Source organism: Mauremys reevesii, linkage group 15, assembly GCF_016161935.1.
Source record: "Mauremys reevesii isolate NIE-2019 linkage group 15, ASM1616193v1, whole genome shotgun sequence".
NCBI classification, from domain to species: Eukaryota; Metazoa; Chordata; order Testudines; family Geoemydidae; genus Mauremys; species Mauremys reevesii.
Genome location: NC_052637.1, coordinates 6,595,334 through 6,621,332, shown reverse-complemented (window position 1 = coordinate 6,621,332; position 25,999 = coordinate 6,595,334). Strand labels below are relative to the sequence as shown.

Below are 25,999 nucleotides of genomic sequence, written 5' to 3'. Positions count from 1 at the left end.
ACAAGCCCTATTGTAGGCGTGTAGGGGAGATGGGGCTGGGAACAAGAGGGGGGTGTTGGGGCAGGGCCACAGCGCACGGTGCTGCAGAGATCCTGGGCCGTGCTGCTGCCCATATGCCCAGGTCGCTGCTGTAACTAAAGGCACAAGCTAAGCCAGAAAAACTCACTCTTATTATGGAATAAGTTTATTTCATATGGAGCATTGCACTGGTATAACATGAGTGGTTTAAATGCCCAACTTATTTTATACAGGTGTTACTTTGCCCTGCAGACAAGCCCTGAGTTACAGCGGGGGCTGCTTTGGCATCCAGAGCACCCAGGTCAGGAGGATACGGGGCAGCGCTTAAAGCTGCCTGAGCCCTCAAGTGCCCCTGGGCTGCAGGTTCTGAGCACAGAATCTCACCCTGAGAGTTTAGATCACATTGAGCAGAGCTCTTCACAGAGGTGTCCACAGGGCTGCCCAGGTCTTTTTCCTGAGTATTTTAAAGCCAGTAACCTGCATGCGCAGGTCTGATTATCCTTGTAATGTGCGTTACCTCACATTGATCAACACTGAATTTCATCAGCCATCAGGTTATCCAAGCTTGGTGCTTCTGAAATAACTCAGACTTCTTTGGTAACCTAAATCATTGTGTGTTAGCTGCACATTTTGCCACTTTAGGGCTTATCCTTTGTTCTGTGTCACTGATAAATAGACCAGGGGCTCTCAAACTTCATTGCACCGCGACCCCCGTCTGACAACAACAATTACTACTCGACCCCAGGACGGGAGACCGAAGTTTGAGCCTGCCCGAGTCCTGCTCCCTGGGTGGGGGGCGGGGGCAGGGCCAAAGCTGAATCCCAAGGGCTTCCATCCCAGACAGGGGGCCTGTAATCTGAACCCCAGTGCCCAGGGCTGAAGCCCTCGGGCTTCAGCTTCAGCCCCAGGTGGTGGGACTCGGGCTTCGGGCCCAGGCCCCAGCAAGTCTAAGCCACCCCTGGCAACTCCATTAAAACAGGGTCACAACCCACTTTGGGGTCTTGACCCACAGTTTGAGAACCACTGAAATAGACTAAACACCCGTCCTAATACCCAACTTTGAGGAACCCCACTGCTAATCTTTTTCCATATGAAAATCGACCATTTATTCCTGCTCTTTGTTTTCTCTCATTTAACTGGTTTCTGATCCAGGACAATACTTTACCCCTCACCCCATGATGACTTAGGCTATGTCTGCACTACAGAGCTCCTAACACTACAGCTGTACTGATGCAGCCGGGCCACTGTAAGATCTCTAGGGGAGCCACTCTGCGCCAACAGGAGAGTGTTCTCCCATCGGCATAATGATTCACCTCCTGCGGGCGGTGGTAGCTATGTGGGCAGGAGAGTTTCTCCCACTGACATAGCTGTGCACACCAACACTTATGCCAGTTTAATTTATGTTGCTCAGGGGGTGGAATAATCACACCTCTGAGTGACATAAGTTTCGCAGCCATAAGTGGTAGTGTAGACAGCCTTAGTTTCCTTAAAAACTTTTTGTGAGGAACTTTTTCAAAGGCTTTCACAGTCCACATCAATTATGCCATTGGGTTCTCCTTTGTGCCATACTATACTGACATACTCACTGGCATTTAATTAATTAGTGAGACACAAGCCTAGTCTACTCTAGGAATTTATACTGGTGTAGCTACATTTTTCTGGAGTGTGAATCCACACCCCTGAGAGATGTAGTTTATATTTACCAAGCTAACCTCTGGTGTAGACAGTGCTAGGTCGACGGAAGAATCAACTTAGCTACTGACTCTGGGGGAGGTGGGTCACCTATGACAATGGGAGAATCCCTCCCCTCAGCACAGGTAGTGTCTATGCTGAAGCCCCCCAGCAGCAGTGGTGCAGCTACACTGCTGTAGGGGTTTAAGTGTAGACATACCCTCAGTTTTCTTTTCCAGCTGTGCTAGTTGGACTTTTTCCCATCATTCTCATACAGTGGATTTAGAATTCTGGTTTAGTTCTTGTTTCAGCCAGTTTGCCAGGCGCTGACGTAAGGCTCACTGGGCTGTAACTCTCAGAATTACTCCGGCCAAATTTTTAAAGCTGGGGACAACATTCCCAGTCTTCTGGATCTCCAAGAGTGTAGCTGATTTAATGAGAGATGCGTATTATCGTTAGCAGCTCAGCCATATTGTCTGATGTCATTTCAGATCTCTTGGGCATTTGCCACCTGGCAGGGATCTATGCTGCTCTTGGTGGCTGCTGGCTCTTTAATTTATCAGTTGTTCCAATATCTCCTCTTCACACCTCAATCCCTGATATTCATTTCCTGAACAGAGCAGCTCCAGGGCAAGTCTCTCTCCAGCAACCTCGGTGGTAGAAACTGATGCAAAGAAACCAGTCAGTCTCTCAGCATTGTCCTTACCCTCCTGAGTTGCTCCCTTTCTCCCCTGTGGATCCAGGGGACCCATTGATTCTCTCACAGACTTCCTGATTCTGATGGACTGAAATAATTCCCTGGTATTTGTTTTATCTCTCTGGACGTTCACTCTCCTAATTCCATTTTAGCCTCCTAATTCCCATCCTACACTTCACCCGATGTACTGCATGCTCCTTTCTACTGGCTTCACAGGGTTAATATTTTCCATTTGCTGAGGGATCCCTGTTTGGCTCTACCACCTCCTGCACCTGGCCGGGTGGGGTTACAATATTTCTCCCCTTGCTAATTCCTTTGCTGCTCAGGAGGTGCCAGGCTCTGGTTGCTGATGTAGCCTCCAGGCTGAATCTAAGGATTTTAACTTCCCTGCTTTAAAGTCTTTTTGACTCACTTCTCCTCTGCAAGATAATGTGATATTAGGGTGACCAGACAGTAAGTGTGAAAAATCGGGATAGGGGATGAGGGGTAATAGGCACCTGTATAAGACAAAGCCCCAAATATCGGGACTGTCCCTATAAAATCGGGACATCTGGTCACTTTATGTGGTATTGACTCATTTCTCTTTGTTTTATTTTTAGACAAACTCCAGGCTGAGCTCAGTAAGTTCCATTCCCCCCAGTATCACCCTGTGTGACATTGTCTCCTGCTCAGCGTGTCGGTGTTGAGGGGCGTTCTCACCTCTCTGTCTGTGTTTGGTTGCAGGGTGGAGACGCGCCCAGATCTACGCAGGTACTGTACATACCACTGATGTTTTATCCATGGTAACACCCACCTCCCGCCGGGAGCTCTCTGCTCCTTTCCCTGCACAGAGCATTTTCCTATGACATTCAATAGGCTGGAAACAGCAATGTCACTGGGTGGATGGAAAGGGGCAGGTGACACCCCAGGTTCGTTGCAGAGCAGGGACCTGCTCCCTTTGGGAAAGGGCTGATTGGTGAGGGAATACTGCCCCTGGTGTCACCTTTCCAGGGCGCTACCTGGGCTCTGCAGGATGGACATTCTTATCTGGCCATCATTTGCACTGAACTGCTCAGCTCTCTTCCCAGCAGCAGGGTTTCTATACTCAGACCGAGCTTTAGCCCACAATTTCACTGTCCTATGGATCTTGGGGGGGGAAGGCCCTGTCCCCACTGCAAGGGCAGGCAGGATTTTATAACCAGCTTGTGATGCTCCCCTGACCCAGTTGCAACAAATTGTGCCCCTGCGGCAACTTTTCAGCCTCACAGCGGTGGCTGAGGGGTGTGTGTGTGTTTGTACCCAGCATGGTGCCTGACTGTTTGTGTGCCCTGGTGCATGCTGGGAGAGTCTGGGCAGCTCCAGCAGGGATCAGAGAGCCCAGGGGCCATGCACACACACTGCAGCACCACTGGCCCAGGGGTCCATGCTCTCCAGGGTAACCTACCACACAGAGCTGGGAGGGAGGGGGGCACCCAGGGCAGTTACACAAACACCGCTGGGGGTCCTGTTAGGGTCGCCACCTCTGAGGTGCAACAAACAGGAAATCTCCCTGCTTCCTGTACACCACCTGTCCCCTCACCCGGGCACTGTCTCCCCCTCCGAATCCCGGGAGAGGGCACCAGCCCCCAGAGGCTCCTGCTCCTGGACTGCCCCAAGTACCAACCTCACCCAGCGGGACATGGCACCAAATCTACCCTGCTGCCCCCAGCGGTGACCCCCACAGCTGGTACCTGCACAGTGGTGACTGGGCCCTGCTGGCCCTGAGCTCCTGATCTCACTCACTGCTCCAAGATGCCCCATCTCTGCCTCTCCCAGGCACTCTGGACCCAGAGCTCCCTTTGCGTAGGCACCACCACCCCGCAGCTCCCCCGCTACGGCCACTGACACACCTGGGACTTGTCACGTCCTGGGCAGACTCACAGATTTCCCAGGAGAGTGACATGGACAAAGGGACAATCCTGGGGAAACCTGCACAGGTCGGGTTGCCAACTTTATAATCTACCAAAACCAAACACTCCTGCCCCGCCCCTGCCCTGAGGCCCTGCCCCTGCCCTGAGGCCCTGCCCCTGCCCTTCCTCTTCTCCGAGGCCCGGCCCCCACTCACTCTATCCTCCCTCTCTCCGTCACTCACTCTCCCCCACCCTCAGTCACTTTCACTGGGCTGGGGCAGGGGTATGGGGTATGGAAGGAGGGGTTAGGGCTCTGGGGAGGGGCCAGGAATGAGGGGTTTGGGCTGAAGGAGGGGGCTCTGGGTTGGGGCAGGGGGTTGGGGTGTTGGTGGGAGTGAGTGGTGCGGGCTCCAGGAGGGAGCTTGGGTGTAGGAGGGGACTCCAGGCTGAGGCAGGGGGTTGGGGTGTGGGAGGTGATGAGGACTCAGGCTGGGGGTGTGGGCTCTGGTGTGAGGCTGGGGATGAGGGGTTTGGGTGAAGGAAGGGGCTCTGGGTTGTGGCGGGGGGTTGGGAGGGGTGAGGGGTGTGGGCTCTGGGAGGGAGCTTGGGTGCAGGTGGGGACTCCGGGCTGGGGCAGGGTGTGGGAGGGGGTGCATGAGGGGATTCAGGGTCCAAGCAGCACTTACCACGGCTCCCAGGAAGTGTCCACCAGGTCCCTGCTGCACATAGGTGCATGGGTGGCCAGGGACGCTCTGCGTGCCGCCCTCGCACCTGCAGACGCTGCCCCTGCAGCTCCCACTGGTCGCAATTCCCGGCCAATGGGAGCTGCAGAGTTAGCACTTGGGGCAGGGGCAGCACAAGGAGCCTCCCTGGCCGCCCATGTGCCTAGGGGCTACAAGGATCTGGCGGCCTCTTTCAGGAGCCACATGGAGCTAGGGCAGGCAAGGAGCCTGCCTTAGCCCTGGGCCCCTGCTGCGCCACTGACCAGACTTTTAATGTACCAGTCGGTGGTGCCAACTGGAGCCACCAGGGTCCCTTTTCAACCAGGTGTTCCAATAAAAAAACGGACACTTGGCATCTCTACGGACAGGTGCCAACCCGAGGTCCTGTCCACACGGCCCAGTAACACCCTGCTGAGCTGGGTACAGGCAGCCACATACCAGCCCAGGCTCCTGGCAGGGACGCTGAGCTGCCAAATGGTCACTAACAGTGTTAAATCTGTCACGTGCCACTCACCACGCCCTGGGCCCAGCTCCAGAACAGCTGTAACCTAGACTCATGGCAATGCAGGGCTGGAAGGGACCTCGAGAGATTGCCTTGTCCAGCTCCCTGCACTGGGGCATGGCCTAGACTATCCCTGGCAGGGATTTGTCCAATCAGTTCTTACAAACCTCCAGTGACGGGGATCCCACAACCTCCCTTGGAGCCAGGTCCAGAGCTTCACTGCCCTGAGAATTAGAAAGTGTTTCCTCATCTCCAGCCTCAACCTCCCTTGCTGCAGATTGCGCCCATTGCTCCTTGGACAGGCCCTCGCCCTGCCCGCTGGGGGCACTGGGGGTGTCACCAAGTGTGAGCATTGTTGGTATTGCACTGTGGGGGGAAGGGGAACCAGCTGGCTCAGGGGGGCAGTGAGGGCAGCTGGGGCCTTTCACTCCCCAGTCACTGATCCCAGCCCAGGCTCAGAGTCTGGTTCCCAGCAGACAGGAGCTCACATCATAACTCACCTTAACAGCAGCCTCACCAGCCACCTCCACAGAGAGGCCAAGGCCTGAATGGGCCGCAGGGACGATTCCTCCCCAGGGAGAGGCTCCGGCAGATGTCAGGGCTGAGCCACGTTGGCAGGACAGTGGGGGGCTCACACGGCCTCTGTCTCCTTATACCCTCAATACACAGAGCTCCAGCAGCCGGGGTGTAAACCCCACTCGTACCCACAGCACTGAACTCACTGACACTGCCCCAAGGCTCCTCTCCTCCTGGGGTGAGAGCGAGTGAGTAAGGGGCACTGGAAGAGGGGGGCCAGGGGCCATGGCCCCATCACTTTTACCAATGGGAGGGCTGTTCCCTCCCACTTTTTACCAGTTGTAAGGGTTAGGGAGGATGGGGGAGGGGGCCGAGAGGAGAGACCAGGGGGTCAGGGTGTTGGGGAAGAGGTGGGGTGAAGGCAGGGGCTCAGGAAGAAGGGGCAGTGTGAGAGCGAGGGTTCAGGGGTGCGGGGACAGGAGCTCAGGGAGAAGGGCTGGCACGAGTGGGTGATCCCTCTACTTTTAGGGAGCTTCCATCACTCCTGGGCAGAGCAACATCCCGGATCCTGATCCACGGGCACATCTGTGTATTTGCCAGGTGCACAGAGCTCTCTGTGTGGAGACACTTTCACGCTCACCCAGGAACCTGTGCTGGGAGGCCCCACTGCCCAGGAGGCCGAGGGCTCTCACTCCCCTGACCTGGGGGTGAAGGGAGGGGCCCTGGGGCTGCTGTTCCCCATCCCAGGAAGGGGGTGAAGGGGATGTGGACACAGACAATGTCTCCTCTTGCACTGTGAGGGGCAGACCTGGCTCCACCCTGGGCTTCAGAGCCTGAGTTCCAGCCAGAACCTGAAAATCTTTGTGGCTATTTTGAATTCCAAAGAGGGAGCCCCGTAAGCCTGAATCTGTCCACCCTGTTCCAAGACTCGCTGCTGCAGGCTGTGTAGAAGGACCCAAAGTGTCTCCAGAGTCTGGGTGTGAAAGTTCCCAGCGTGTCTGACCCAGGGCTGGTTAATGGGAGCGAGGGGGGTGGCTGGCACAGTCGTTAGATGGAGATACCTGAGCTCCTGGGGCTCTGAGATGGTCTCTGTGACTGTTATCCGCACTGGGAGATGCCAACGTCCATGGTACAAATGGCTCTGTGCAGAGAGTTCAGACTGGAGCCGAGTCTCCATTTTCAGCCTGATTTACGGGGCTGAGATCAGGGGCCCAGGAGGCATTTGTCTGCAAAGGGCAAATTAACCCGCAGCTCTGGAGTGTTTCACAGCTGATGTCCTGAGCCTGGCCTGCCTGAACCTGCGTTTCTGGGGATGTTGACAGTCTCTCATTGCAGGTCACTGGGATTGGGGCTCCTAAATTGCTCAGACAGGTTTGCAGTGGAGCTGGGTGAAATGTTTTGGACAAATTGTTTATTTGCTGCAAAATTATATTTTGAGTCAAAAGAAACTATTCGCGACTCCATGTCGGGTTTGCTGACTGGTTTCAATTAAGAGAAAAAGGTGCCGCCGCTTCCCTTGTAGCCTTTAGCCCAGTGGCTGGGCCCTCAGCTGGGAGCCCCAGGTTCAGTCCCCCCGTGTGATGCCATGAGAGCTTGAACCGCTGGGCTCCAGGTGTCTGATGACGTCCCCCTGTGTCTGAACACTGCCATGGGCACTGGGCCAGAGCGTGGGAGAGAGAATGACTCTGCAGCCCAGTGGGTCAGGCCCCCACCTGGGAGCCCAGAGTCCAGCTCCCCTGCTCCAGAGACCCTGTAATTATTGATCCATAACCCCAGTGACGGGGAGGGGCCTGGCACAGCAGTGTCTCAGCCATGTCTGCCAGGGTTTCCTTGCACTGATGTAGCTGCACCGGTGCAAACCCCTAGTGCAGACGCGCTGTGCAGGTGTGAACTGGGACTGGTCCCCAGTGCAGCTTCTCCCAGATGGAGGGGGCAGTAAGTGAGGAAATGCCTCCTCCCCTCCCCACTGCCCTGACCTCATTAGCAACGGCCCATTAGTGCGCATTTATACCCCCCCGCCAAAATCTTCCACTGTAATGCCTCCCAAGTGAGCCCAATGCAGACAACTGCCCCCGTGGGGGTAGGGCTCGGCCCGGCGAGGGGAGGGCCTGGCTGTGGGGTTTCCCTGGCTGGAAGGTGGGGCCCGTGGGGCCTGCCAGCATGGAGAGTCCCAGCTGCTCCTCCTAGAGCAGGGCAGCACCCCCAGTGTGTGTGGGGACAGCACTGACCTGCTCTGAGCGAGAAACCAACCACACATGGCCCGAAAGCAACAGAGATTCCCTGGGGCCTGCCTCTCCCTCCCCCATCTCTGGCTCCTGCCCCTCCCTTCCCCTTCCCCCACCCCTGTGAGGGACCCTGGACCCTAGTCTATTCTGACCCCTCACCAACATCCCTACCTCTCTTCTCACTCCCTTTCTGCTCCCCTGGGCCCCTGCCCCTCTACTCCCACTTTGCCTCCCTGGCACATGCCCCTGCCCTCCACCCATCTCTGCCCCACTGGAACAGCCCGTCCCTTCCCCCCCTGCCCTCCTGACACCTGCCCCTCTCCCCACCCTCTCTGACCCCTGGAACCCGCCCTTTCCCTTGTCCCCCTGTGCTCACCCCTCCTCTAGCCCCACTCTGACCCCCTGGCACCTGCCTCTCCCCAATCCCCTCCCTCTGCCCACCTGCCCTGCCTCTAACCCCTCTCTGCCCCCTGGTGCTTCTCCCTCCCCTCCTCTGCCCTCCCTGTGCCTGCCCTTCTGCTCAACCCCCTCAATCCCCTGGCACCTGCCCTCTCCCCTCCCCCCGCACCCTCCTGCTGCCTGCCCCTTCCCTCCTCCTGCCCCCCAACACCTGACCCTGCCCTTGGCCCCTTCCTTCCTGGTGCCCAGCCCTCCCCACCCTCTGACCCACTGACCCTGATCTCCTCTCGCCCCTCTGCCACCATCCCCCATGCCACCTTCTCCTTATTTCTCACCCTGCCCCTCCCCGCCCCCGCTGGCTCCGGGACACCAGCACCCCGCACCACCCCACCAGTCCCCTGGTGCCAGCCCCTCCTCTGCCCCAAGTCCCAGCTCTACCCTGGCACCATCTGCCTCCCTGGTGCAAGTCCCTTCCCTCGCCCCCTTTGGGACCCCTGGTCTCAGCCCTTCCCCTCACCTCAGCACTGCCCCACCCCACCCCTCACCCTCTCCTAACCTCTGGGCCCCACCCTCCCTTCATCCTCCCTCTGCCCCCCTGGTGCCCATATCTCCCTGCACACGCCTCTGCCCCTAGGGCCTGCCCTTCTCCACACCCTCTCTCTGCCCCCTTCTGCTCACCTGCTCCCTCACCCCCATTCTGCCCCTTTGGCACCAATGCCTGTTCATTCGCTCCCCCATGGTTCCAGCTCCCACTCCTCATCATCTCACCCCTGGCAGCTCACCCGCCCCTTGATTTCCCCTGCCCCCTTGGAGCTCCCCATTCCCTCACACCCCTCTGCCCCTGGTGCCTGCCCCTTTCCTGCCCCCCCCCCGCAGCCTCCTGGGGTCTGTTCCCTTCTTCTCCCATGGAGCCCAACCCTCCCCTCACCCTTTGTAGCCCCCTGGAACCTGCCCTTCCCTTCACCCCCCTGTCATCCTGGTGCCCCTCCTTCCCTTATCACCCCATTGCCCTTGTGCCTGTCCCACCCCATGTCCCTCCCTCCACCCCTCTGCTCCTGTCACCTCCCCTCCCCTTTCCTCTCCCAGCATCAGTCTGTCACCTCCCATCCCTGCCTCCCCTGACACCTTCTCACCCCCAACCCGCTCCTCCTGCCCTTTCCCCCCCATTGTCTCCTCACAGGCAGAGGGGCCCTGACTCCCCTCAGGCAACGACCCCTCCCCCCGCCCCAGTGATTAACAGGGACTCAGGTTAATTTCCCTTTGATCCCAGTGACCAGCCCCTGCCCCCGGCCCTGACTCTGTGACTCTCCCCCCAGTGGACGTGACTCTGGATCCAGACACGGCTCATCCCAAACTCATCCTGTCAGAGGATCGGAAACGTGTGAGACACGGAGACACACGCCAGGATCTGCCGGACAACCCTGAGAGATTTGATTATTGTCCCTGTGTCCTGGGCACTGAGGGGTTCGCGGGCGGGAGGCGTTACTGGGAGGTGGAGGTGGGAGACAAGACAAGATGGGACTTGGGGGTTTGTAGGGAATCTGTGAGCAGGAAGGGGTTGGTCACACTCTCACCTGAGGATGGACACTGGGTCGTGGGGCTGTGGGATGGGGAATACAAGGCCTGCACCTACCCCTCGACCCCCCTCCCCGTGAGCGTCAGGCCCAGCCGGGTGGGGATTTTCCTGGACTATGTGGCGGGCGACGTCTCGTTTTACAATGTGACTGACGGGTCCCATCTCTTCACTTTCACTGACACCTTCTCCGGGACGCTCCGCCCTTATTTCTATCCTGGTCTCAACGCTGGGGGTACAAACGCGGCTCCCCTGATAATCTGCCCGGTCCCAGCTCAGGCCGGAGGGAATCTCTGTCCCTGACAGTGACCCTGCGGCACAGACTGGCCCCTCCCAGCGCTGCTGCTCTACCCGTCCCCAATGGTGGGGGCCAGTTACTGCAGCAACTGGACTTTCTGTGCTGACCGGACGCTGCCAGTTTCCCTTTTCAGCTGGAGGTTCCAGTCGAAAACCGGACACCTGGGAACCCCCAGCCCCCACCTTCCCTGTCCCCTGCCCCAGGGGTAGCAGATGGTGGGGGATGGGGTCATTCACTCCAGTCAGAATTTTCTATCCCTGTGAAATCTCAGTGTAAAATATGAAAGGAAAAAGATTTTAATTTAGAAAATATTATTGTGACAAGGTGTAAATACAAGAATATTTTAATTTACATTTCAACAGTACTTCAAAAACAAGCATCTAAACATATTTTTAGAAATGGAATTATTTACATTTATTTTTGGATTCTTCCCTCAAATCTATATAATAAATAATAAATACAGATCATGATAAACAATTAGCTTGGCTAATGTTTAAAAACAGTTCAGATGTATTTAACATGGGGAAAGATGCAAAGTGTTTGATTTAATTGGCAGCCATCCGCTCAGGTCCACTTCATTGCAGGGCTTATAAAGTTAAGTCCAATCCAAACAGGACATTTGCCTGGCATGAGATCCTGGGTGAACTCCTGCAAAGCATATGACAGAGACAGCAGGGTGACCAGAACCTTCTGTAACTCCCTGGGTTCTCTGCTGTCTTTCCAATGAAACCAGAGAACGTTACCCAGAGCACTCAAAGGTCTCCTTGGAGATCTAAGAGGGGCCCAAACCAAGCAGGGGAAACAAACTGCTTGAACCAGCGCATGATAATTGAAAGGGCGTCAAACAGTCCCTGATAGGGCCGGCTCTAGGCACCAGCTTATCAAGCAGGTGCTTGGGGCGGCCACTCTGGAGCGGGGCGGCACTGTCAGGTATTTGATGGCAATTCGGCAGAGGGTCCCTCACTCCCGCTCGGAGTGAAGGACCTCCTGCTGAATTGCTGCAGATCACGATCACAGCTTTTATTGCGGGCGGGGGGGGGGGGGTGCGGTCTTGGGTGGCAAAACCCCTGGAGCCGGCCCTGGTCCCTGAAGAAATCAAACCTATTTTAACCTACAGTCTCTGTTCTAAGAATTGCTGACTTACCCTGCAGGGTGGAAAGAGAACCCAGGTCTCCTGATTCTTAGCCCAGTGCCATAACCATTAGACCAGGGGTAAGCAACCCATGGCACGTGTGCCAAATGCGGCACGTGAGCTGATTTTCAGTGGCACTCACACTGCCCGGGTCCTGGCCACCGGTCCCGGGAGCTCCACTGCTGTCCTGGGGTCTCAGCCACCGGTCCCCTGCCAGCTGGAGTTCCATGCACCAGCCCCGGTCAGCCCGCTGCCGGCCCCGGGTCCCGGCCACCAGTGTGTGGGGCTCTGCTACCAGCCTGGGGTCCCAGCCACTGGCCCGGGGCTCTGCAGCCGCCCCCAGCTGTGACCCACTGGCCCCAGCCTGGGGCAGTGAGGGGTGCAGACAGGGGCAAGAGGAGGTGCAGCTCAGCACCCTCACCTTAAAAATTGTTCCAGCACCACTGTGCTGGGATATTTTTAAGTCCTGATTTGGTGCTTACATCACTATCACGCCATGTGGAACAGCGCACTGCGCTGGAAGTTGAGATTAGAATGTACAGGCAAGAACTGGAATCAGAATTTTCTGACAGATTTCAAGATTTCCAGTGATCTGGCCCAATGCTTTCTTTTCTAATTAAACCTGAAAAGTTCAACAGAAGCGACTTGGATTTGTCTGTATTTCGGTGGATGGGTGTTGAAGATTTTGAAATGCAGCTCGTTCCGTTAAAAAGCTCAGAATTGTGGGCATCAAAGTTTGGAGATCTGCGGAGTGCACTTTAAGCTACCGAGAGAGATCATAGGGCCTCTATTCTGACCTGCTGGATGTCCCTGCCAGTGAAATTTAACTCTTTGAAGAAAATTGCGTTTGCAATGCTTTCAGCATTTGGATCCACATACCTGTGTGAACAGGTATTTTCACACATGAAATCTGTCCTCTGTCCCTCTTGGAGCCAGTTAACAACTGATCACTCAGAAGCATGTGTGCAGCTTAAAGTATCCAAATACGTGCCAGACCTTGGAAAACTCAGCAAAGAAAAGCAAGGGCAAGGATCACACTAAACTGATAAGATCTGCATTTTAATTTAATTTTAAATGAAGCTTCTTAAACATTTTAAAAACCTTATTTACTTTACATGCAACAATTGTTTAGTTATATATTATAGACTTATAGAAAGAGACCTTCTAAAAACATTAACATGTATTACTGGCACGCAAAACCTTAAATGAGAATGAATAAATGAAGACTCGGCACAACACTTCTGAAAGGTTGCCGACCCCTGCATTAGACCATTCTTACTCCCATGGAACATGGTTTACACCCTCCACCATGTCTTTGATGTGTCTGCTACTCTCACCAGATCCCTCCAAGCCCCTGGGGCCGTCACCCTTTCCACACCACTATCTCCTGTCTTCATGACTCCGCATGCTTATCATAGGTGATAGTGTTCTTGGGCAAAGAGGCCATCACTGCCATTGCTACATCCCCAGGCACGCAGGTGGCTGACTCCCTGCATGCATTGTATTCATAGCTGAAGGCTGCAGGATCATTGCATGGGAAGTGGAGAGGAGATGCACAGACAAATAACTGCTCTGAAGCTCCTGGCGGCTGTCTTCACACTCCCCAGCAGGAATGGAGGCTTCCTGCAGTCAGGGAAGGTTTTTGAGGTTCCCAAGCCCCTGGTACTCCTCTGCTCTGCCTTCCAGGACAGACCAGGTCTTTCTGGAGGTGAAGTTCCCACTCCCCACATTTCACATCACCATTTCATCCAAAGGTTTGGCTAAACTTGCAGCTGTACAGCGCTGGGAGTTAAACCTGTCTTGGTGCAGCTGAGTAGGGAAAGCGCTGCAGTCTGTCCACCCTGACAGCTACCAGCGCACTGTCGTGGCCACATTTGCAACGGCATTGGGAACGGTGCATTATGGACAGCTATACCAGCGTTCAAGTGGCTGCAACATGCTTTTCAAAAGCGGGGGTGGGGTGGAGTGTGACAGGGAGCGTGGGGGACAGAGAGAGTGGATTTTTGGAGCTGACACTGTGTCAGGATCTGCCTTGCAAGTTCCGACCCCCTCCCCCACCCCCTCTCACTCACTGAAAGGGTAGGTCCATACTTACCCGCCGGGTCGACGCGGAGAGTTCGACTTCTCAGAGTTCAAACTATCACGTCTAATCTAGACGCGATAGTTCGAACTCCGAACTCGCTCCCGTCGACTCTGGAACTCTACCACCGCGAACGGCGGTGGCGGAGTTGACGGGGGAGCCGCGGAGTTCGATCCCGCGGCATCTGGACAGGTAGGAAATTCAAACTAAGGTAGTTCGACTTCAGCTACGCTATTCACGTAGCTGAAGTCACGTACCTTAGTTCAACAACCTCCCCCCCCGGCCCCGTAGTGTAGACCAGGCCAAAGCAAACAGCAACTGTTTTTTTCCTCACAGACCAGATAAGTAGCCGCTGCTGAAACGGACCCCCCTTCCCTCCCGCGGCCGCGCTGCTTCTCTCCTCAAGCCCCCTCCCTTCAAGAAAACACTAGCTGTGGGCATTCCAAAGGGAGCCCCCTGCCTCTGCTCCTTCACAGCAAACAGGAGCTGTGTTTGGTTTTTTGATAAGCAGCTCTGGAGCCCAGAGTTCACAACAAAACAAAGAGCGGGACCTTCACTTAAAAGGATTATGGGAAGCTTCCGGAGGTCAGTTACAGCATACTAAGATTATTCCCTGTTTACACTGGCACCCCAGCACTGCAATAGCAGCGCTATACTCTTTATTCCTCTCGTGGAGGTGGAGTACAAGCAGTGCTGTAGCCAGGGAGATACAGCGCTGTATGTGCCTTGCCAGTGAGGATGGGGAGCGAGTTACAGCGCTGTAAAGCCACCAACAGCTGCAACTCTCAAGTGTAGCCAAGGCCCAAGTCCTGGATCCCTAGGGCTTGAGCTCTCTTTGCCAAACCATCACATGGCTCCAAGTTCTCTCTGTATTGTCTTCAGTATCCCAGTAGCACTTTCCCCTGTGTGACAGGCAGTCACAGGGGCAGAGTCTGCACCTGGAGTCCCCTGGATGGGGAGACAGGAAGTGACTCCCCATCTGGTTTGTTCAGAAGAGTGTTAGGGCCTCTTTTAATTCACAGTTAATGATGTTGAGTTCACATGTTAATCACCTCAACTGTAAATGCTGGGCCCTGCTGCATATGCATTCACACCTGTTTAACTAACAGTGTCTTTTTAAACCAATGTGATTAAATGTCCCCCCAGTGCAGATGGAGTTAAACCTGTACAAAGATGTTTATAGCAGTACAGCTGTTCTCTTATGGGGAGGTGAATAAGCTCTACCAGAAAGAGTCACTTTATACTGATCTCAATGCAGCTGCACTATGGTTTGTAGTGCTAGAACTATTTAGGTAGAAAGTTAAACCAGAGCAAATCCCTGTGTGGAGGCTCCTCTTATTTCATTTTAAAAGCAGCTTACTGCAGTTTAGATTAACCTGATTCCTAATTGATTTGAGATGAACTAAAATAAGTCTTGTTCAACCCAAACTAAGAGTGTCCACACAGCCTTTCACGCAAGTTAAACTAAACTGGTTGAAAAACTTATTTAAGGCGCATCTCTAGGCAGGCCATTTGTCCAGTTTCCAGTCAGACAGTGCTGTTTTTGGAAAGGTTTGTCCCTGTGTAAACATCCAGTACCCGGTTTGTGACTAAGGATCCAAACATCACTGTGAGGATGGCAAATCTGTAATTAATGAATCCCAACTGACACAGCAAAATCCATAGATTTACACAAGAGACAACTGCAATAAAGATGGGCAGGAGCCAAGAGACTTTGGCTTGCATCTGAAGAAGTGGGTATTCACCCACGAAAGCCCATGCTGCAAAACGTCTGTTAGTCTATAAGGTGCCACAGGATTCTTTGCTGCTTTTACAGATCCAGACTAACACGGCTACCCCTCTGATACAAGAGACTTTGGGTTCATTCTGCACCAACAACGGAGGATCAGGTGCATCCGACGAAGGCCCAGCTCCCACTCCTGTTTGGTCTAGCTGGCGACTAGCCTGACTCGAGCAACGATAAGGACTGGTAACTATACCAGCTGCAGAATCTTTGGGGCGGGGGGTGCACACATGTGCGTGTGCATATACTGATTTTAATACTTGTTTAGCATTTTAAATAAACACGGCGTATTGCCTTGTCCCCTGAAAAAGATTCTGTGAGTTTTTATAAGCATTACAGGGGCAGGGCGGCACACTCTGCAAAATGGTGTCCTCTGTACAGCCTGACTTTGCACAAATGGAGCCTGTGAAGTCATGATGGCAGGGGCAGGGTTAAGCCAGCAAGGGTGAACCCATCCCATTCCAGGAATACTGGAATGTCCAGTACTCTTGGGATGTGTCAGTGGCCACCCTACTTGTCTGCATGGGGGGTTTAAACTGGATTAAGTTGAGTTAATTTGATTTAAAAACATATGTGCACACATATCACAGTCCTTCCCAGCACACTAATTCTGCATTTATGGTGAACTCTGGAGTCCTCTTGCACAGTGGATCCCCATGCTGCGAATAGAGTTCGATCCGTCTGTTTGTGTGCACACAATCCTGCTGCACACCCCTTTGGCAGTCCTCCAATAGCTATCCCACACTGCTTTGCAGGGAACTGTTAATGACCTGTTTACCTGCATGCCCTCCTCTGCTCTGCTGTCTAGTTCCCAGGTTGACCCAACCCCTGTTTAAAAGTTGGGATGAGGCCAAATTTTGCTCATTCGCTCCTGGGTTCAGGTGTATCACTGTTGCTGCAATATGACCCCAGGAGCCCTACGACACTCCTTGAGCAGCCTCTGGGAGCTGCACTGAGACCTGGACCTCAGTGACACTGGGGAAGAAGAGTTGGTTCAGGAAGTTCCAGTCACTGCACTGGAGATCTGACTTTGGACGTTGCTAAGCTGGTGTCACTGTGGAGCTGTGACTGGGATGCTGACCAGGGCCTGATAAAGGAATTTACATCCCTGTTACACACAGTGACCAGCTCAAGAGAGACCTTTATCTGTGCTGATAGGGCCCCACTCAGCGTTATCTGGCAGGGCTGTGTCTGTGCAATAGGGGGAGGGAGCTTTGGTGATTCCCAGGTCCCCTCAGGGCCATTATCTGTATTATCTGACTCAGAGATGGGAACCTCCCAGCATTTCCTGCCCCAGAGGAGTCTCTGCCCATGGAGGGGCATGAAACAGCCACAGGGGGCAGTGTGGGGGCAGGAGTGAGAGTGCCAGGGCCCTGCTGTAGGGGCCACTCTGTGCTACAGACTCAGCTATGTGGGGCAGCTGGTCCCAGTGTGATGCAGGGCTGGGGTGAGCTGGGGAAGGGGATTTGGTGGCTGGGCCAGGGGAAGGGGAGTGAGAGCCCAGCCCCAGGGCTGTGTGAGTGATGGGCCCAGGCTGGGTAAATGGGACCCACACCCAGGAAGGAGCCCAGGCAGCTTGTCTCCTGTTCTCGCCACGTGTTCACCCAACCACATGGCTCCTCCCCAACTCCACGTCCTTCACCTGGGCACCTTCCTGTACAACCAGACTCCTAACCCCTCCTTGACCTGCTCTGTCCCCAGCAGCCCCCTCCTTCGGTGCCGTCTGTGGCGAGGGAGCTGGTGAGCCTGAGCTGGGCGAGTGTTGCGCTGAGGTCAGACAGGGGAGGCTGGAAGCAGTTTGGCTTTGCAGTGTTAAAAGGGCTTCGTCATTCACACCTAGTGACACTGCTGATTTCGCAGCCCACAAGCACTATGGGAGTCACGAGATCCTCACAGACATTCACTTTCCTTTGTGTTTCTCTCTCTGTATCCCCCTGCTATAACACAACCAGACACCAGCACGGCTCCCCTGTGTGCTGAGATGCTGATGCTGGGTGTGACATTAACCCCTGTCATTTCACAGACCCAATAGAGATGTCATTGGGATCCATGGTACTTTATTCTTGTTTTACTGGCTTTAATTCCTGGCCTGGCTGCCTGACAATGAGCAGAATTGGGAATCGGGACCATGCAGAGACAGAGCTGGTTGTGCTAGCTCCTCCCCTGCCATTTCACATGGCCCCAGGGGGATGCCAGCAGCAGAAAGGTGGGTCCAGACCAGGGACATGTGCTGGGAAGGTGCTATTGAGGGGAAGCCCAGGATGGAGTCAAAGCCATGGAGAGGGCGCGGGGTCCCTGCACTCACAGAGCTGCTGATCAGGATGTGCCAGGCTGCCGAGGAGCCGCTCCCAGGCTGTAGGACAAACTCCCACAGGAGATGAGAACCCCCACCCCCCAAACATCCCCACACTGGGTTCCCAGAGCCAGGGGATGTGTCAGACCCGCCTCCAGTCACCAGCACACAGCAGGCACCACATCCACCAACGGATAAACAGAGTGAAAATCTCTGCACTGGGGAGAGAAGGGAGCAGCAGAGAATCCTGGGGATGAATGCGAGTTGGGTGGCTGGTGCCTGGCTAGATTGCGCTGGAATCCTGCGGGGATGAGGAGCTGTGAGGACCGAACAGAACATGGGGGAGCAGCATCACCTGGCTGCTAACGGGCCAGTGGGCTGGACCCTTAAACTCCCAGCTACTCATTAAATATTGATGTAATAGCCTCTGCAGACTTTGCCCCGTTCCCCCAAATTACTTTGATTAACCAAACCCAGCCCCCAACCGTCAATCATCTCCCCTTCCTCTGCTGCTGCCCCTCACCCCCAAGTGCCATGGGATCTGCCAGCTCCATCCCCCACCCTGCCCCTGTTAATGCAGCATCACCCAGGGCTCCCTGCTGCCTGTGTCAGTGGCAGGGCTGGGTGTGTGTGTGTGTTGGGGGGGATTAAGTTTAGATTTGTGAACACTCTGGGTGCAGCCTGGGGGGAGGAAGGATCCAGTCACACACCAAGTGACCTTTCTGTGACTCCTTGTGTTTTTCCCCACACTTTTGCAGTGACATTTACTAAAAATTCCCATGCTCCAATCACAGCCTTACTGAGAGTTACAGGGATGGGAGGGAAATCGGAAGGAATTCTAGTATTACTATTGGACTATGGAAAAAAGCATCATAATTCAGGAGATTTAATATGAATATTCAATCATTAAAGGAGAAAACACAATTCTGAGGGAGCAACAGCTCGGCCTAAGCTCCTGGGTCACAATGGCAGCTGCAGCAGCATCTGCCCAGGGAAAGGAGCCAGCAGCCTCTCTCCCTGAGCAACAGCCAGAGCCCTCTGGTGGGGGCAGCTGGGGAAACAAACCAGAGACAGACCCAGAAAAACATGGCCCCTGCTGCTGTTCAGGGCCCTACAACACCCTCCCTGGGGCAAACATCACATTAGTCCTGGTGGGATTGTTTTGGGAATGGCCAAAATAAAGGCCCAGGTCCCTCTAGACACCCCCCTCCTGGGGTGTCCTCATTTCTGTCCCCACCATCTGCATCTGAGGAAGTGGGAGGCCAAGGCTAATGGGGCTGCATCCTCCAGACTTTCCAGAGTCCCCCATCCTAACTGGTGGGAGGGCAGGAGAGGGGCTGCATGAGGGGATTTGCCCATCCCAGCTGTGGAGGGACCCATCCAGCCATGCAGGACAGGTCAGAGATATGTCTGAGAAGAGGAGGTCTCATGGGCAGTGTGAGATGTGGATGGAGAACTGGTCCTAGGGTCAGTATTTTCTGTGGCCCTGTGAGGATTCGTGCCCCTCGTTGCAAGGTAGCACAGCCTAGCAGCCAGAGTCCATAGAATTGCCCCATGTCACAAGGCAGCATGGCCCAGTGGCTGTAGTCCATAGGATTGCCCCTGGTTACTGTGCCGTAGGGCCTTAACACTGGCTCAGCGGGGAGATCCTACCAAAACACACTGAAGCTTACTGGGGGCAAGATACTAGTCTGTCACCCCCAAAGTAGCTTCCTACCATCCTGAGAGTTGGAGTCTCCCACAAATCTCCAGGTTCTCCAGGTCCATTGCCTCCTCAGGCTCCTCTTACAACAGGGCTTCATGCTGGCCAGGGGAAGCTTCAGATCCCAGCAAGTTCAAGGGTGCTAGCTGATCCTGCAGGTGCTTCTCAGGTAGGTCCTTCCCCTGCAGCCACCAGCCCAAACTGAGCTGAATTCCCTCGTTTTATACTCCCAGAGCACTTGGAGCATGCCTAGTATGAACGGGGCGGGACTTCCTCCATCAGAGCGACTGGTCTGACGCTGCTGGGGCTAGTGCGGGGCGGGGTTGCCCCGCCACAGGCCACCATCTGGAGCGTTCTATTGTTTCTGGTTCTGTTTTGAACATAAAGAATTTAGGGGCAAAAGCATCAGGGGGATGGGGAGAAATTAACAAAGGGAAAGTGAGGCTGAGTCCCAGGGGAAATACCATCCACCGTCCCGGCAGCGTATGTGGAGGCCTCCTGCAAAATCCCTGCCCTGTTCACCAGAACCAAACTGGCTGGGGCTGGGGCTTCCCCACGAGGAGGTATTGTCCCTCCCACTGCTGTAGGTGGCTTCTCAATACACCACAGAGGGGATTAACAGTGCAGTTACCCCCAACCCTTTCATTAAGGGGCCCCATTTGCCCACCCCCCCCAGTGCCAGGGGCCCCAAGTGTCTCCCATTTCCTGCTTCCAGATTTCTGACACAATCAGTGCAGTTCTGCCCGCTGATGCCTAGAACAAGTGTTGGAATTGATCAGATGCAGCACTGAACCATCATTGTGTTACAGACAGAGAGGTGAAATGCATTGAGTTGAATGTAAGGCCTCTATACCTCAAAGCAGCACCCTGCAACCCCCATATTCACCACTGTCCGATCATTATGATATGTTTTGTACAAAGTATGTGTTCTGAGGTATTATTTTTAAAGTCTTGATCTGTTGGGTTGTATGTGTTATTGTGTGTGAGGTGATGAATTGTTGCTATATGTGTTACTGAAATATGTTGTCAGGTTGGGAACACCACAACTACCCTTTCAGGTACAGCAATGGAGTAGCCAGACAGCTGTTAATGGCTCATCAACACCCATCAAGGAATGAATCCACTCTCCAGAGACTGTGTACAATGGAGATGGCTTCACCAGTGGGGACTGAGTGACCCCCATGTCACAGCAAAAGATCTTTCCAGCAAGCTGGAAGAAACTATAACAGAAGGGGGGGTCCCAGGCTGGAAAAGAGTCCCAGCCTGAGTATTGAGGAACTAGACCATCTGTCAGGGGGAGACACTGCTTGATTCAAATCTTGTTTAGTTTGTAGAACTTAGACTCTGATTTTATTTTCATTTCTTAGGTAACCATCTTTGATCTCTACATTTGCTATGTGTTACCACTTACAATCGATCTTTCTGTAGCCAATAAATCTGTCTGATATTTAACTAAAACTGTGTGTTTTGGTTGAAGTGCTTGGAACATCTCAGCTCAGTTTACGAAGGCTAGTGCATGTCCTCTCCACTTCAAGGGAGGGGGTGGACTGGGTAATGAACATACATTGGCCAGGCTTCTGACCAGGGCAGGACAATGCAGTTCTGGGGTGCAAGGCTGAGGAGCTGGGGGGAATTGGCTGGAGCCTCCCTATTGATGGTCCATGAGTGTCTGGGAGATCAGGCATGTCACTCAGTGGGGCGTGTCCCTGCCTGTGGATGTCTGTGTAAGTGCAGCACCTGCCAGAGGTTTGTGGCTTGACATCAGTATCACAGGGTGAGAGGGATGCCCCAGGTCGGTGGGACAGAGGGCTCAGTGATCCCACAGTCCAGGTTGCACCCTGGGGACCCCGTCACAGCCTCTCAAACGTGGCCAAAGATGGAGGAAGGGCTGAACACCCCAAAGAGTCAAGTTCCCAAGTCCCTATTTTAGGCACTAAATCCTGGTTTTGGCCCCACCGTGATGCTCAAACCCTCTGTCAAACCTGTAGCTGCCTGAATTCACTTGGCCCCAAAGTTTTCTAATGAAAACGTTCCCTTTGCATCTGTGCTTGAGTCTCTAGGCACATGCAATGCTGCCTCCCTGTGGGCATCTGGAGGCCTATCTCCTGCCTAAGTCCCAGAGCGATGCGCAAACCAGTGGACGATAAGCTGACGAACTTCTAAGGGTCTGGCTGCACTGCAACAAAAGACCCGAAGCAAAGCTGGAGTCTACAGACTTGGTCTGGTGCTACGTCACTAAAAATAGCCCTGTCATAGATTCCACTCAGGCTGGAGCTTGGGCTGTGAGACAAACTCCCTGGCTGGGTTTCAGCACCCAAGTGAGAACATGTACAGAGCTATTTGAGTGCCACAGCGTGAGCCCCGTGTGAGCCTGAGTCTGTAGAGCTGGGCTCGGAGACTCGCTGCTGTGGGGGTTTTTTTTTGTTTATTTATTTATGTTGCAGTGCTCACATACCCTAAATGATATGCAGGGCCTGAGTTTATAGGCACGATCAGAGGCTGCCTCCTGGATTGGGTCCCATTCAAAATCCAGGAAGAGGAGCCTAGTGGTTAGAGCACTCAGCTGGATGCGGGAGACCCAGGTTCCAGTCCCCCCTTTCTAGAAGAGGGGGAGGAAGGATTTGAAAAAGGGGTCTCTCACCCCTCTCAGAAAGTGAGATTCTGATGTGGGGCTCCCTCAATCTCCCCTCCTGAAGCTGCCCCACTGTGGATCAATAGTGCCAGGGGGGCTGGAGCAGGAGGACCCCAGTGTCTCCCATCTGGCTGCAGCATCATTCTCTCCCAATCTCTCTCCTGTGCGCTGGCCCTTTAACTAACAGGGGAAGGGATCGATCTAGAAGGTTTAGTGGCAGCTGGGCGGGGGCAGCAGCTGGGATGGGCAAATTGGGGCTGGGCAGTTTATTAATATTTGGTATTTTGGGATAAACGGGGCACAGTCTGCAGAGGATTTTCTATCGATAGTTGATTAGTTAATGAGATAGCAGCCGGGTGGTGCCGCTCTCCCAAGTTCTGTTCTATTCAGTCCTTACAGCCCCTCACCCCCGCAGGGTCCCAGCGCCATCTAGCCGGGCACCAGCCACACGACTTACATTCGTCCCCTGGGATTTCCCCGGTCTCTCCTCAATGGGGAACATGTGTGAGATTTATCTGAGTTGGCAACTCTCCCCACCCCCCACCACACACACATCTGGACGAAAAACTCCGGGCACCAGTTTCTCTCCCAAATACAGAGAAGTTGCTGCAGATTGAAATGGTAGGAACCCCCCACCAATCTGCAATTTTGTACTGACATTTGAATATTAGTAGTGAGAAAATGGGACAAAATCTGAGGGGGAAAACAAACATCAATCATTTGAGGGAAAAGAAAAAGTTTTATTTAAATAAAAAAAATTAAGAATTCTCTTTTTTTTTTGCCTTTAGCAATATCAGGACAGTTTAGTCACAACTCCCTTCTTGTTGCTTGGGGCCTGGTTGGGTGATTCCCATGTGTATTGGGAGCTTTGTCAGCTTCTCATTGAAGATGGTCGGTGACTGAATCTTTAACCAGAAGATATTTTCCTTTAAGTGTTAAAGAGAAAAAACAGATGCACCAATATTATTTCCCTCTCAGTCAAGTCGCAGGGGCCCCACAGTATGAGGTATTGAACAGTTGTAATTCACAGTGACTTCAGCTGCAGAGTGTTGGCACCAGGGTTTAGTCTGCAATTTTACAGAGAAATTACAGACCAGCATTAGGAATCCAGAATTCTGACTGGATACCAAAGAACGGTGCTAGCCTAGAACAAGTTGGAAATGGTGATATTCACTAAACAACATCACAGTCATAATACCTCCAAATAAAGACCACTCAGAAGTTATAATGTGGGGCTATCTCTGGATATGTAAACAGGCAGGACTCTGTAGGGCCACAAGCTGGCCCAATATGAGCAAGACAAATGAGTTAGAAGTGGAGACAGAAAGGAGGAAAAGCTATTAGAGTGGTGGATGCAGCAAACGACATTGGTCCTGAATGGTCCAATTCCCTAAAGAAAAGGGAGGGGAAGGTCTGGTACTGACTAAATACCCAGGTTTAGACCCCTAACCCCTCATAAATTACTTTAGGGTGATTCCAGCCAGAATTTGAGTTCCAACTCATCTCTGCAGGGCAAGGACAACTGAAAAGAGAAAGAAATGGCATTAAATATAGTTCACACACTATGTTATCACAGGACATTAGCTGTTTTCCCTCAAAAATGAAGAAGGAGCTTGAGGAAACTGGCCGACAATATTCTGATGATGTGCTCACATTTAAATGATAAAAAAGTAGATAAAATATAACAGATTTCACCCCCCTGGGGAGTCCCCCTCCAGCAGCTGGTGCCCCCTTCCTTGTGCTGTAGTTTCACCCTCAAAGGAGGATCTACAAACAGCCCTTAATTGCTTCTCTGAAGCTTAAAAAAGCCTTGGATTAACTCTGAGCATCGGCAAAACAAGAGTTCTCCACCAGCTAGCTCCCAGTCAGTCATCAGACCCATCAAGGAAGATCTACTTTGACAGACAACTGGCAGATGTAGAGTATTTGCCTGTCTTGGCAGCCATCTCTGAGAGAGAGAGCAGATATGGACATCAAGATTCAGCACAGAATCCTCTGTGCCAGCCTTGCCTTTAGCAGATTGTCTCGCCAGGAGTTCAACAATCACAACATCAGAACACACACTAGACGTTTAGTTTATAAAGCGCTGGTAATCCCAACTCTCCTCTATGGCTGTGAGGCTTGGGAGACCTGTAGAAAACACCTGAAAAACCTGAAATGCCAGTACCAGCACTTTCTTCCAAAGATCCACAACATAAAGTGGGAGGATCATCACACTAATGTCACTGTCTTCGCAGAAGCCAACATCTTCAATGTTGAGGCCCTGATTATCCAGCACCAGCTGAGGTGGAGTGGGCACTGTGTGTGCATGCCTGACGTATGGTTATCAAAACAACTGCTATATGGCCAACTCACCAAAGGAGAAGGGAAACGGGGAGGTCAAAAGAAACAAAGACATCCTCAAGATAAACATCAAGAGATGTGGCATTGACATCACACACTGGGAGACAGTGGCCCAGAATAGGGATAACTGGCAAAGACTTGTCAGAGAAGGAATGTCCACTTTCGAGGAAAATCACCTTGCCCTGGTCACAGAAAAATACCAGAAAAGAAAGGACAGATGACTGTCACACAGGAATCGTGTCCCACCCCTGACTTCCACCACCACCTGCAATGTCTGCCAATGAGCCTGTGACTCAAAGATCAAACTCCTCAGTCACCAAAGGACCCATAAAAATAAACCTTGTGAAAGAGATCATCCTCGACCTCGAAGGAATGCTGAGCAGCAGAGGGGCAGACATGGCACTGGAGAAGAGCTACTCCACTTCAGATAGTGGAACATCGCGGGGGAGGGGAGGTGCAGATTTAATTGAAAATTCTGTCTGTCAGGTTTTAGAATAATAGTAACATTTTTTTAAATTCCCCACAGAGAAACAAACAAACATTCTAGTACTTGCCTTCCCTCTGTGCCCTCCAGTCTCACAGCCGCTCTCCCTAACACACGGCTGTTAGAGCCCAGCTTTGGGTAACCCTAGAGAAGAACCCAAGTTACTGAGGGAGTCAGTCTATGGGAGAGGCAGAAGCTATGTAAGAAGGTCTCTGATTGTTACCCGGGGTTTTCAGAACCCACAGCAGGGGTTTAGAACATCCCAAATATTCACCTAACAGTGAGTTCGCAGTGGCCAGGTGCTCACCTGCCAGGGAGAAAAGGTGTCAAGAAAAACCTCTCTCAAGAGGGCTACAGAGGACTGCTCCAAATACATTCTATTTGCTAATTTTTTGTAACTAACTTCTACAAAATACATAGGGCATAGTGACCCCAACTAAATCATCACTTTTCCTAACTTTCTATAAACTACTTATCAACAAGCATTGCTAACAATCTTAATCATAATAATACTTCTATATCAAAAGTGCCCAAACTCGAGGTTTTCATCCACCAAGATTTTCAGTGTCAGTTGTTAACTTTTCTTTCCCCTCCTCCCATTCTGATTAGCAGAAACTGTCAGCTAGTTTTGACCTTGACTCTAAAAGCCTGTTTTTCAAATTAATCCTGAACTGTGCAGTGTTCTATTTTATTAATTCATAAAATGGTTGCATGTAGCATGATCAAAATCTGAAGTACACACACCCCTCAAATCCAGAGTAACATTGTGACCCTATAACTGATCCCGCGCTGCCCCACAGCCCAGATCACCTCGGCAGGGTTAGGGTTGTTCTGATCCTTCTTCCTCACAGACTCTCTGGTGACCCCACAGCCCAGGATCCCCACTCCCGACCTCCAACTTCCAGTAATGTCTCCCCGAGTTGAATCCCTCATAGCGCAGCACACAGTGATGTGCATCAAATCTCTCTGGATTGTCAGCCAGGTCTTGTTATACATCTTCTCTTTTCATACCTTTCTTATACTCTAACATAGTGAGGATGGGATGAGCCATGTCTGGATCC

General features: G+C 52.9%; 2 protein-coding genes across 2 annotated transcripts in view; both read left to right on the top strand.

Annotated features, from left to right (window-relative positions):
* LOC120383979 (butyrophilin subfamily 1 member A1-like) overlaps window positions 1–10,726 on the top strand; it is a 275,840-nt gene extending 265,114 nt beyond the window's left edge. The window contains exons 6-8 of the mRNA XM_039502313.1: window positions 2,986–3,006; window positions 3,110–3,136; window positions 9,935–10,726. Of these exons, the coding sequence (XP_039358247.1) occupies window positions 2,986–3,006; window positions 3,110–3,136; window positions 9,935–10,494 (608 nt within the window). The 3' untranslated portion in view covers window positions 10,495–10,726. The remainder of the gene's footprint in view (window positions 1–2,985; window positions 3,007–3,109; window positions 3,137–9,934) is intronic.
* The window catches only part of LOC120383937 (E3 ubiquitin-protein ligase TRIM39-like), a 961,691-nt gene that overhangs the window by 72,492 nt on the left and 863,200 nt on the right, over window positions 1–25,999 (top strand). The window lies entirely within an intron of this gene.